This window comes from Nasonia vitripennis, chromosome 1 (genome assembly GCF_009193385.2).
Source record: "Nasonia vitripennis strain AsymCx chromosome 1, Nvit_psr_1.1, whole genome shotgun sequence".
NCBI lineage: Eukaryota > Metazoa > Arthropoda > Insecta > Hymenoptera > Pteromalidae > Nasonia > Nasonia vitripennis.
In genome coordinates, this window is record NC_045757.1 from 14,518,355 (window position 1) to 14,531,520 (window position 13,166).

General features: G+C 49.6%; 1 protein-coding gene across 9 annotated transcripts in view; it reads left to right on the plus strand.

The window, feature by feature from the left end:
* Positions 1-13,166, plus strand: part of LOC100121944 (teneurin-m) — a 565,536-nt gene that overhangs the window by 534,734 nt on the left and 17,636 nt on the right. For all 9 annotated transcript variants that reach the window (XM_032598389.1, XM_032598382.1, XM_032598379.1 and 6 more), the window contains one exon: positions 8,764-8,946. In XM_032598389.1, the coding sequence (XP_032454280.1) occupies positions 8,764-8,946 (183 nt within the window). The remainder of the gene's footprint in view (positions 1-8,763; positions 8,947-13,166) is intronic.

Consider the following 13,166-nt stretch of genomic DNA (forward strand, 5'->3'; position numbering starts at 1 on the left):
GCTGCTTCTGCTGCTGTTGCTGCTCTGATCCGCATCGCAGCTGTAAATCACAATAAATAAATTACCAGCGATCGTATACAGCCAACATGACGATTCGTTTCGATTCTTCTTCCGAGAGCCGCGCGTACGTCCCAATGTAGTCAGCTGCTTTTTGCGCGCGAAGCCATATTAAATTCATTGTGCACGTCTTTCACGCTTGTTATTTGTACATTTCGCGCTTCTTTTGTTACATACACTGTCCGAGCGGGATGACGCGCGGTTTGCCGTGTGATTTTTGAATCGCTAATTGACTTTCTGATTGTACGATCCTTATCACCGCGGCGAGATTTAGTTTCGTAATTCACGCTGCTCCTATATACGCACATGTTGAAACGTGCAGAGCTATCCGGGTCACCGTTATATTATACGCGAGTGACAAATTGGCTCTTAAACATCGTAATCTTCTCACGTAGCTCCACTATATACAATATTATACGCACAATGGCCGTACCTCGTCTCCCGTGCGAACATTTTAATGCTCTTCGGGTATCTCTCTCTTTCTCTCGCGCGAAAAGTGCGCAAACAAGAGCCGGAGGAATATTTATAGGTCGAGCATCTCTATAATACCGTCCGTTCGTTGTCCGGATGGCTCCGGGCGCACTGTCCCTCTCGCGCGTCTCTGAATTTGCATGGAACAATACTCGCGACACATGCGCGCGTTCTCTCTCTCTCTCTCTCGTATTATTACACGGTATGAAAGATCTGCGCGAGCAGATATCGCGTGTGTAGTCGCGCCCACGAGGTACATACGCGCGTACATATAGCGCTACAATGGGATATTGCTGAGCTGCGAACGACGGGGCCGCCGATCGACTCGTTTGCTTTTCCTTTTCTCGCGCGTGCACACACTGCGCGCAGCTCTTACCCCCGAGCGAAATGTTGTTACAGGCGCGCGCGCGAGCGCGTAGGCGCTTTATGTTTCCTTCGGCTTTGATTTTTCATTAGAGAGCGCTGCGAGTGCATCGTTGTTTTTAAAAGCCGAGCGAGTATGACGGCCTGTTTTTCTACGAACTTTTTTTCAAAGCTCGAGAGATTAGTCGCTGTTTTCGCGAGCGTTTAACGATCTAATTAAACGTGTCAAGGGGGGATTAAATTATATTGGGAAATACACCCCAGCTATTTCTGTTTGCGCTATAAATTTGTCGTTCAAGCTCGATCTTTTTCTATTTTCGCTTTTTTTCGTCGTTCGAAAGCGATTTTTCTCTTCGTCGCGGCCGTCGTGGAAACTCGTATAAAATTATGCAAAAGAAACTTGCTCGCTCACTTTGATATGTGCGCGATGTATTATTCTTTCGCCTCTCGCTTTTTTTAGAATCGCTTCGACTCGACAGCGAGTTGGCGGCCGCACTACGTTTTTTCCGTTCCGTTTCGATAGAGCGTTTTCTTCGCTCGACTGTGATTTATTCCCTATTTTCCCTTTGTTTTTCCGCCCTTGTTACTTCCCACACGCAGCTAGCGGCTATATACCTGCCCATTTTTCCATCTCTCTCTAGGGCACTCTATTTTTATCAAACGCCGCGTAGAAGTTAATTTATTATTACAGAGGGAAAGCATTTTCCACGCTTTTTTATACGTGAATAGCGCATCGATTGCTTCGGCGCGTGGAGAGAGCTGTTTATCAATAATATAACGGCCGGTCAACGATGAAAATGCAAACGCCTTTTCCTACATAAAACACTATCGCGACGCCTACGCGCAAACTTCGTTAATTAATCCTTTAGCCGCATACGAAGATGTATTTCTCAATTAGCGCGTCTCTTCGAGACGCGCACAATGCATCGGCGGGGGAGAGAGAGAGAGAGAGAGAGGCTATACGTATACGCCACACGGAATATCGTCGCTGAGAGAGAGCTGAAATTGACTTTTCCGTTATATTCCGCATCACTTCTCATTAAGCGTTTCCTTCCGCAGCAGCACGCGCATCGTTCATTGTTCGGTTTCTGCAGCAACGCAGCAGCCGTATACGTATATCCCTATACACGCGCGCGCCCACATCCGTCACTCGCGCCTTCGGTTTTCTCCAATTATTGTGAGAGTGCACGGCTCCTCCTCCTTCCCTTTATTCTACATGTTTGTCTGGAGAATTGATGGTAATCATTGACGCTGGAAAATTCCAATCGACTTGACATTTTTATCGCGGCTGTATCTTGAGAATTTCAAATTCGAAATACCACGAGAGCGCACTTATACACACACGCGCAGGACTAACCTAATTCCTCGCCTCTCAATTATCCGTCATTTTCCCTCGGCATTGTCGCACATCCCTCTCTCTCTCTCTTTTACTCCTCCGCCATTTCCATACGTGCGTGCCTTCGCCAATCATAGAGTTCCGAGCGCGCGCACGCACCGCCTTTCTTCCCATGCTGCACCTTGCCCGAAAAGCGGGAGCCAAAGAGCTCGGGGGCAGCAATTACCACTTGCATCCGGCGCAAGTTATTTCGCGGCCATTTCTTCCATCTGTGTATGTATACGCGTGTCTCTGCATGCAGTGCGTTCTGTCGTTGTTTTCGTGGCTCGCGGCGTTGCAGCACGCCGTACGAAGGAAATGTAATAATGATACGATCGATACGCGCGCGCGGTCGGGAAAGTAATTCCATCTGCCCGTTTGTTCTTGTCTCTTTTACCGAGAATCGCTTGTACAGCACTTTTCGGAATCTAATTACTTTATATTATTGGAATCGCGGAGTGGTGAACTCGCTCTCTCTCTCTCTCTCTCTCTCTCTCTCTCTCTCTCTCTCTCTCTCTCTCTTCCAGTCGAGGGTCGGTTCGTGTATTTATATTTGTACTCTCCGGCGTGGAATTGGTTCAACATATCGAGCTCGCGGTTTGAGCCCATGGATATTACAATCGAAGTCTCCGGGAGGATCATTAAAATTACAGCGAGGCTCGAACGCGCTCCCTTTCTCATCGGAGTATCTATGTATAGGATGTATCCGGATGATCGTAAAGCGCGGCGAACTAATTTGTCAAACGCGATTCCCCCTTTATACCGTAAAAGTTCCTCTCCTTCGAACGCCGATAAATCCTCAATAGCCCGCCGCGCTCGATTCTTTCTCTTTCACTTTCGATCTTCTAGCTGCCACGTAAAAAGAGAGGAACTCGCGCGACGAGGAGGTATTTTAGGACTCGCCCCTTTAAAGCGCGCGAAAGGGTAAGTCGCCCGCACTTAAGGAAGAAAAAAGAATCCCAAAGTTTTACTGCTCCGCGTGCAGGAATCCCAACTGCCAATTAAAAAGCGGCTCGGCTCTCTCTCCCCCTCGCGAAATTTCGACCCTCCGAAGGCGAGTTTTCTAGCGTCCTTATCTCCCTCGAGCGAGAAGAGGACGCGACACTGCCAGCGGGAAAAATTCATTTACAAGTTAACTGCTCCCGCGCCTCTTTCTCTCTCTCTCTCTCTCTCTCTCTCTCTCTCTCTCTCTCTCTCTCTCTCTCTCTCTCTCTCGAGGAAAATGACACTGCAGCGCGTAATTATTCTTCTTTATCTCGGTCCGAAAATTAAAGAAAGCCCATTACTTTTCGCGGTCGACGACGACAACGGTTTGCGTAAGCTTCGATTAACTCCTTATTCAAATATCACCGCCGCCGTAATAAGCCTTAGATAAGGAACTTAAATAAAAGAAGCCTTCTCCCCGCACACAACACGCAGCGTACTCGCCTCTCTCTCTCTCTCTCTCTCTCTCTCTCTCTCTCTCTCTCTCTCTCTCTCTCTCGTTAACTTCTTCCGAGTCGCTGCGCCAGGGTAATTGCACGTCGTCGTTTTGCAACTCTCCAACATCATAATAATAATAATATTCCGGTGCGTGAGTCTCGCGCGCCGCACACGCTGGATTCCTATATATGCATAAAGAGTCTGGCTCGTTTGCGGCCGGGCGCGCGCGCGTTATAACGAGCCGCGCGAATTTTCCCAGGCCCCTGCAGACCGCGAGAGAGAAAGAGAGAGACGAAGGTTGAGAGATTGGACTCCGCGTGCGCTCATATATACACACGGCACTCGCTCGATTTAGCGTCTTGTTAGGGAATTTTCGGAGTTACATAGCGATATTGCGAGCATCTGCATCTCCGCGGGCTGATTGCGATTTTTTGTTGTTGTTGCTGACGCGCAAGAGTTCTTGTGTGTCAACGAGGAATAAGATGCTCTGGTTCTCTCGTTTCGTCTATGACATAACGAGTGCTTTTCGAGGCGAAATGAGAAATTCCGGCGTTCGGGGAAAGCCGGAACGACCAGCTGCCGACGTCTGCGCACTGCTTGTTTATGCGAAAGTTTCAATTAATAACCGACGTGGATTCAGGCGTATTCTCCGCCTCGTACCTGTATAAACATTCGGCGCGTCGGCGGCGGCGGTGAAATTACTATTCAACCAGAAAGGGACATAATGGCTGCAACAGCAGCAGCAGCAAAGAAACGAAGGCGATTATTTATCTTAGCCGCGCGATGGAATGGAAGGAAAAGCTTGTAGACACGAATGAAAGATGCGACATTCGTCGTTTTTCCCATTAATTCTCCTAAACGGTCGTCGGTTTAAAGGACGCTGCTATGCAGTCTCATGCCGCGCGTCGTTCTTCTTTTCGGTGTTATGTACAGCCGCGCTCCTCCCATAACGCTGCGCGATGTCGCTGAAATAGCGCACGGATCAGAGTATATAGGCATCTGTGTGTAGGGCTTGGAAAAATATTTTCCGAGGCTTCTTTCGCGAAGCTCTCTGACAAAACAATCGCCGAGGAAGTTGTAAATTCTTGATGCCGCGGCGCGCAGCCCCTTCAGCTGTCGCTCTAGAGCTCTCTCGAGCTGTATCGCGTATATAGTATACTATATATACACCGCGGATCTGCTCGTCTTTTACGCCGGCACAGACACGCACTCGAGAGATGCGAGATTGCATCATTGCGAACATTTTCTAATTTGATTCGGCGAGAGCTTTTTTCCCCGAGCGCGCGACTCTCTTTCTCTCTCGTGAGAGCATGTTGGGGAGGGAAGTGGAGCGAATCGTGTATTTGCGTTAGCTCAGAATGTTTTGAATTGTACATTAATCTTGCGCGAGCTCTGCTATGCTCGAACACATTTTTCTCCACTCTCAGTTTCTAATTTTAGAGAGCCACGCGCGCAGTGTATGCATCGCGTGTTTCAGTATCGGTAGATCGGGTTGTACGAAACGAAACAAAAAGGTTCTTTAACGGAAAAAATCAATTCTCTCGTACATAGGTATACACACATAAAGAGAGAGATACTCGTCTCGAATTCGGTGATCGATGCCACCGCCGCCGCCGGCGTCGAGGACGCATTATCCACGCACTCGAAAAAAATGATGTAGCGGACTCCGCCGAAGCGTGCGTAACGCCGTGCACCGGGCCGCTTTTCTCGAAATAAACAAAAAAAGGAAGAGGCTGCCGTAAAAAGAGCATCGGCAACAATAGACCGAGCGGGCGCACACGCGGCTCCTTAGCAGGCAAAAGTCCATAGCTAATGGAATTTATTATAGACTACGCGTATAAACCCTGATGCATCATCCACGCATATCTTTTTGCAGCCGACGACGACTCCAGCTGTATAGCTGAAAAGTAAGAAGGCCTGTCGTCGAGGAGAACAGCTCCTTTTTGTCATTTCTCTCCCGGTCTGTGAAACATAAACGCCGCCGCTCGCGCGCGCGCACGAGCGGCAAAGGCTCGGCTCTCCCTTTTAAGAGGAGGCCGGCGAGGGAGCAGTCGCGTATACTCTCTTTTCGCTCATTGTTCGATGATGGCCAGAAGTTCTCCTACGGGAATCAAGAGCCTGCCGCTGGTACCACTCGAAGCACTGCGTGTTTTTAACGATATTTTCGGCTGAACGGCATTCCGAGGGCTCTCTCCTCTTTTTCCAGCTCTCTCGAGTAGTCTTGAGTGCGCGCGTTGCTTTTTGATATTATATGCGAGCCGCTCTCTGTGTTGCTGCCACTCGGCTCTAGTTTTTGTTTTTTCGCCTTTAATTGAGAGCTTCGGCGAGGTTCGTTAGGGCGCGACTAGAAAAGGATTAGTTGCGCGGAATGCGATTATTCAATGCTCGAGTATAAGAGAGAGAGAGAGAGAGAGAGAGAGAGAGAGAGAGAGAGAGAGAGAGAGAGAGAGAGAGAGAGAGAGAGAGAGAAACTTGTTGAGATGGCAAGAGCATACAGTCCCGATTTTCATGATAATGCCTTATAAAATTCTGCCCTCGAGGCTGCGGAACATTTGAATGAGAAAAAAGCGGGCGCATGACAAATCTCCCGAGAATCCGGCGACCTTAACTCGATGATCTAGCCATGCCTCTCATCTCTCTCGTCCTCTTATCTAATCCCTGCCGCTACGCGCGTTGTAAGTATATCGTCTTGGACTACCGGCCCCTCCTTCTCTCTCTCTCTCTCTCTCTCTCTCTCTCTCTCTCTCTCTCTCTCTCTCTCTCTCTCTCTCTCTCTCTCTCTCTCTCTCTCTCTCTCTTTCTCCAACATGCGATGCATCATCTCGGGGAGCAGTAGAGTTGACAAGCCGCGGGCTCTTTCCCTGGATGCATTATGGATGTGACGTCTTGCGGGCGCCTTTGTAACGCTTCGTCTTTTCCCTCTTCGAGGAGGAAAAATCGAGTTTCTCCGCGGCGACGGCGTAAACGCTGCTTATATTATTAAATACCGTCGATCCGATTCCTTCGTGTGTACATATTTTTGATGAGCAGCTCAAGTGGCCCCAACTAAATTTAACAATCTCAATCGGCAGTATAGCTCCTCTCGACAATTCCACTCGAGTGCGCAGCGGCTTCATTAGCGCACTATAAATACGCGCGTATATTCTTTGATGATGATTCGTGCGTCGAAAGAAGCCAAGCTACCGCCACGTGTGCTCGTGGCATCACAATGGAAAACCTCCTCCTCTCTCTCTAAGTACCCCACTCGATAAAAGCCAAGTAGGAGGAGCGGCGACTGCGACAAACATTTGTAATAAAATGTCTCGATCCCCACCCCCTCGAGGAAAAATCAAAAACGCCGCGCGCGCGCTCGAATTTGTATACCGTCGTTCTTTCGAAAAATCTCCATGCGTAACCCGAGCAATGGAGCCAACCGGCCGAGGATAATTCGATCGGCTCTTCTTTCCCTCTCGGCTGACCTGCATTGTCGCTCGCGCGACGAGACGCTCTCTCCTACGAATTTCACGGTATCGAAGCTTTGTGTCCTCTCTGTCTCGTTCCATCCGCACGCGCCTTGGAAAATGAGCGCCTTTACCTGGGCGACGCGCGCATTGTGTTCGGGGAGAAGAATCTTCTTCCCTCGACACAAAGCTCTCGAGAAAAAGAGCGTCGGCTCCCCCGCTGATCTATTAGCGGGAATTACCGATTTTTCGAAAAGAACAGCCTCCCGTTTTATTCTGCTATCGATCACCTCTCGGGTTTCGCTCTCTCGTCCCTCGTACGTACACTTTTTTTCGTCTCTTGTTGCTACTGCTGCAGCAGCAGCTTCTTCTTTTTATTCGTAGGGAGGAGGAGGGGGAGGGTAGCTTTTATGGGATTACGCAGGGCGCTAAGTGCCGCGTTTAATGGCATTAGGAAAAATTCGAGACGCGCGCGTGCGTTGCGGCTGCTTTTTTCTCTCTCTCCTCGCTCCGCGGAGAAAGTTACAGCGTAATGGATGGAAAAGCTGTTGAGATTCTCGCTTATTAACATGCGCGCTCTTTTTCATACGGCGCGCATTAGCGGCTTTGCGCCTCTTCCGCGCGAAGAAGAATTTCGTAATACGGCAGTAGCGGAATATATTGTTGAAATATCTATTAAGGAGAACTGCTGCAGCGAATTATACTTAATCCGAGCGGAGGACGAGCGATGCGAAACATCCGAGATAAAACAAAGCCTTATCTGTGTACACCGCGAGGGGCTGTGTACAAAGTAACTTTAGCCGCGTGGGTAGTCGCGTCGATTGTACCGACTCGGCGCTTCTTTATTTTGTCTTTATTAGAACAAAGCAACAGCAACGCTGCAGTGCAGACACTGTCGATGCGCTGTGCTGTCTAGTCTCCGCTGAGACACAACGCAGCTATTCACGTTTTTTTTTTCCGCTGATTACATTTTTTCCCCAGTTAACATGTGCACGATTATTAAAAGCGCCCGAGGCACGAGCGCGCAGCAGTACGCCCTTTCAACTGCGCCCTTTCTCCATAATGCCTCATAATATTCGATCTCTCTTTCGAGCACCAGAGCATACACGCGTTGCTCTCTGCAGCCAAGATAACGTGTTTATATCTCGCTGCGCACGAGGACTGAAAAAATAAAGTAGTAGGTATAGCCTTATCGCGCGCAGATGGCCATAGCGCTTTCCCATTGCAGGGCTTGGAGCTTTTTTTCACGCTGACTTGGAACAAATTTTCTCTAATACAAAAAAAGTCGCATTCCCACGAGCTTACACACATAATAACAACAATAACAACCAGCTTGCGAGTATATAGGATACATGTGCGCGATGCGAAACAAATGGCTACTCGATACGCAACGATGCAAAGCAGGCGGAAAGGTAAACAGCGCTCCGCAGGAATGTTCAATTATCCGTTTATCAGTGTAAATCTAGTAGCGGCCATTAATTAATTTCGCCTGCTTTGCATCCTCTGAATTGAAGAAGAAGCCGCGCGTGCGATAATTATAAGTGCGCCCCCCCCCCCCCTGCCAAGGGAGCGCGCGCGTAAAGTTTATTTGCGGTGCGAGCGCTCTAAGTAACCCTGTTGTGTGTCTTTTCTCAGGGTGTTTGTTGGACAGCGCGGCACCGCGGGTACCACCCGATGTGCCACCCCGCAATCCCACAATGAGCCGACTGAACGGAAGGTTGCCAGGAAGCCACGCGGCCAGTGATCACGAGAGAGATCCCGACCTGGAGCCATCCTGCTTGGTGCGCACCCCATCCGGTAACTTCTACAACATATCCAGTGAGTATTGCACAATATTTCGCTTCACTTATACTTCTCTGCGCAAATACGCCTATCTCTTTCGAGCGGAGGCAGCTTTTTCACGTATTTCACTGCAGCAATTCCTGCGACTGTTAAGGATCTCTCAGAGCTGACTGCCGGTGTCTTCCTCCGATTGTGGAAAATGCCTGCCTCCTTCGGTGCGGTATCGCGAAAAACCGTGAGAAACACGGCCTTTAGTTTATTCTTATTCAAATGTCAAAGTTTATTCTTATTCAAAAAAGAAGCGCCCGGCGTGCTCCGGGAAAATTGAAACCCTCCCGCGCGCGCGCGCGCGCAGTTTTACGCGTGCGCACTATATACGGAGCCGGGTTTATTTAAATGCTCCGATTGTTTTGCTAATGAGAGCCTCTCCGGGCACGGGGATTATGCACTATATCTCCTTCTTTGTCTCGAGGCGCTCTCTGCCGCTTCGGAATTTGTTTAGTCAGCTGTCTTGTATGTGTGTGCGTGTCGGAGAGCGAGGATTATCTCGGGTGCTCATCTTAATTGAAATCGCAGTTTTCTTCTTCCTCCCTGCAGTGGCCTGGGGATGAATTTTTCCAGCGGCGCGCGGAGTACGTAACAGTTGCGCGAAATTCGATTAAATCGTCGGTCTGTGGTATGGGTATCTTTTTTTTTCTCGAGAAAGCGTGAAAATCACACTCGCAGCTTTTCCGAAATCGATCTTTCAACGGCGAAACAAATCTCTCCTCCCCCTCCGGTTTTCGTGCGAGCGGTAAACGTTGAATTCCTGGGAACTAATGGCGATGATTGCCTCTTGCCCTGCAAATTAGGCTTTCTCTCTCTCTGCACTTGCAGCAGCGCGCAGAGGAGGCGTGTGTGGAAGGTTGATTTTCTGCGTGGCTTTGACGAGGGTCTGTCCGGTCCGTCTGGCGCAATCAACGAAAACGAAAATCCTTCTACGTCGGCTTGTACGCTTTGTATGTACACGCGAGTATACACACGAGGAGCAGGATGTGAAGCGATGTATATAGTCGGATCGCAGCTGACTTTCGTTATTATACGGCTCGATGGATCGGGATACTTTGTTTCTCTCGATCGTTATCCGCATTTGGGGTGTCGGTCAGAGAGAGAGAGAGAGAGAGAGAGAGAGAGAGAGAGAGAGAGAGAGAGAGAGAGAGAGAGAGAGGGCGAGGATGACTTGACTTGTTGATGTTGAAACTGACTGGCTAATGTCCTGTGTCTACACGCGCGCACAAAGTCGCTTCCGCTTCCTCTTCTCTCTGCGTCTCTCTGCTGACACTTGCGTTGTAATTACGTGAAACGTTTATCGGGTCGCGCGATCGATTCAACAAACTGTTGTGCTGACGATGTATACACGAACATGTCATAACAGTAATTCGGACAAAAAAATGCAGATGGATCCTCCCATATACTTAGCCGCGAGAAAACAAGCAATAATCCGTAGTCACACGCGGTGAGACATAACACAAATAAGCCGCCGCACGAGTATGTACGTGAAAATCGAAGAAAAACAAAAGGCACTGACCGCGCGCGCGGCCGGCTATCCGTCGGTCAAGACTATACAGCAAGACTCCCCCTCGCCTTATTCGGACAAGGAAAATATAGCCGCGCGCTATCTTATCTCTCTCTTTCTCGCTCAGTTCGGTTCTCTTGCGCCGAGAGAAAGGAGGGAGACGAGTCGGCGATAAGCAAGAATTTTCGGAAAAATCAAATGAACTCTCTCGGGCGCGCTCTACTATCGTAAATATTTGTCCAGGAGCTTAGTGCGCGCAGGGCCTTTTTATCTTATCGGCGATTTTCGAAGGGAGAGAGAGGAGCCCGGGCAAACAACTTCTTCTTTCCGTGCGCATCGTCAGCGGCAGTCGAGGGTATTAAGATCTTACGCATTTTCCGACTGCTTGTATGGCCCTGCAGGATATTACACGATGAGGGAGAATGAGGTTATTTTTCAGAAAACTGTAGGAAATGATGGAATATTGCTTCTCGAGTCGTGCGCGCGAGAGAGTGGATGAGTGAGATGCGGAGAAAACGCGACGAGGACGGGAAAGAGATGCGCCGTGTGTGTGTCTGTGTGTGTGTCTCTCTCTCTCTCTCTCTCTCTATGTATATGTTTGACGTTTCCATGACCCAGATTTCGGGGAGAGTTCTCTCCGGTCGGGGGAGAAGTTTTGATGAGGATTATTTGGAATTGCGGAGAGGATGTTGGTCTTATTAATAGTTGCTTATCTTTGAAAAATTACTCGCGCGAGCTGAATGTCAAAACTTGGCTTTCCCGCGTCTCCTCTCTGCTGATGCTACAGTATATAAATCGAGGGGGGGGGGGGCGGGAAATATCCGGAATTTCAATTTCCGCCGGTGCATTTCTCGGCAAAAAGCATCATCAGCCCCCCGAGAAAAAATACTCTCCCGTAGTACTTCCGTCAGCACGCAGCAGCCTATCCCTTTAAACCAGCTCTAAACGGCAAAAACGGCGCAACTGCGCGCGGAGCTCTTACACGGACCCTTGCGTTTTACGGTCGCGGCGCGGCCTAACGAACGTATTCCCAGTCGGGAGACTGTAAATTTCCTCAACGGAATAAGAATAACAAATCGAGCGGGGCGAGAGACCACAGAGCGCTCGCTCGTCGTACTGCGGCCCGCGGAAAATCAATTCGTGTAATTTCGCGAGACACACTCGAGCGAGCGCGCACGGGGCAAAAATTTTATTGCCTCGGCGGAGGAGCGCACTTCTTCCTCCTTACTCTCTGCGGTTGAATAAAATTTCAATTTGCAAAACGCGAAAATGATGCTACTGCTTTGCACATCGCGCTGCCGACGATGCAGCCTCGCGTTTATCGGAATAAATTTGAGAATACATATCGCTCCTTACGAGGATTCACGCTCCGCAGCAACAGCTGTTTGTTATTATATGGTTTTGAATTTGTAATTTTGTCGGCCCGCGCGCGGGGAAGAATTTCAATTCGCTTCGGTGAAATTTTCACACGTATACTTAGACTCGCACGGGGCGATCAATTTTTCAAGCGAAAACAAACAGCGACCGAGTCTCTCAATACAAGCTTGCGCAACTACAAAACGGACACTCGACTTCCCATCCCGGAGAAAAAGAGGGAAGAAAGAGAGAAGAGAAAAAGATCTCGAGGAGGTAAAAAGGGAAATGCGCGCAAGGATCCGAGAGAAGAAAAGACAGTCTTGCATCTGCGTCCCGAACATAATGCGCGGGCGTGCATAAACGCTATGCGAAGGAAGAAGAAGAAGCGGCGCCGCTCGTGGGAGGAAACGGTTTGCGCTGATTTATGGGCCGCGGTAGACTTCGACTTATTGACTCGCGTTATGCGACGCTCGTATACCTGTATGACCCCGCGCGCCGCCGCCGCCGCCGCCGCTGGAGCCAGCGCTCCTTTGACTCTTACTCGTTTTATGCACGCGAGGATTGAAAGGAGACGCGCCGTGGTTTTACGCTCTCGAGGAGAGAAAGAGATCCCTGTTGCATTGTTTTCGACTCTCTCTGGAGAACTTTGCCTTTATTCAATTGTCCCGGGGAGCGTCTCAACTCTCTTAGATGCGAAGATCCTCTCGAGCGAGCTGTGACAGTGTCGTGTATCGAGAGCCGATCGCGGTGACGCGCTCTTACCCGATTATTAAGGAAATTTTACCGGGGGCCACTCTCGAAAGTGGATAATGCACAGCGATCCGCTATCGTTTTATTTATAGAAAAAAATCGATGATCAAACATTGAAGCCCGCGCGCGCGGGGTACCATCCTGTCCGCTTAAAAATATCCTCCGGTATAATTATTCCGGGTCATGGGAGCGCTGCACGCCTGCTCTAAAATTATTCCAAAGTCGATATCCTCTCTCGCTGGTGTATATAGGTGCAGGCAAAGAAGGAAGAAGCCGTAGTAACATCTTAATTCAAACATCTTAACAGTACTGCAGCGAGCGAACGGGTATAGTGACCCTTGCGGAAGTTTAACTCGACCCCCCGGGCGCGCTAAAAGTCCTAAGCATCATCCGCGCGCGCGCGCGTGTGTGTGTATGCATTCGCAAACGCGCGCACGCACGGGTCCGTGTATAATCGGGCATAATCATCGGTATTCGGACGGAGGGGGAGAGAGCGACGCGAAACCGTCAATTAGCCGGCAGGTATCTCTCTTTCTCTTTCGCGTGCTCTCTACTGACTTCCCACGCCCGCCGCCGCCGCCGCTGCTGCTTCGAG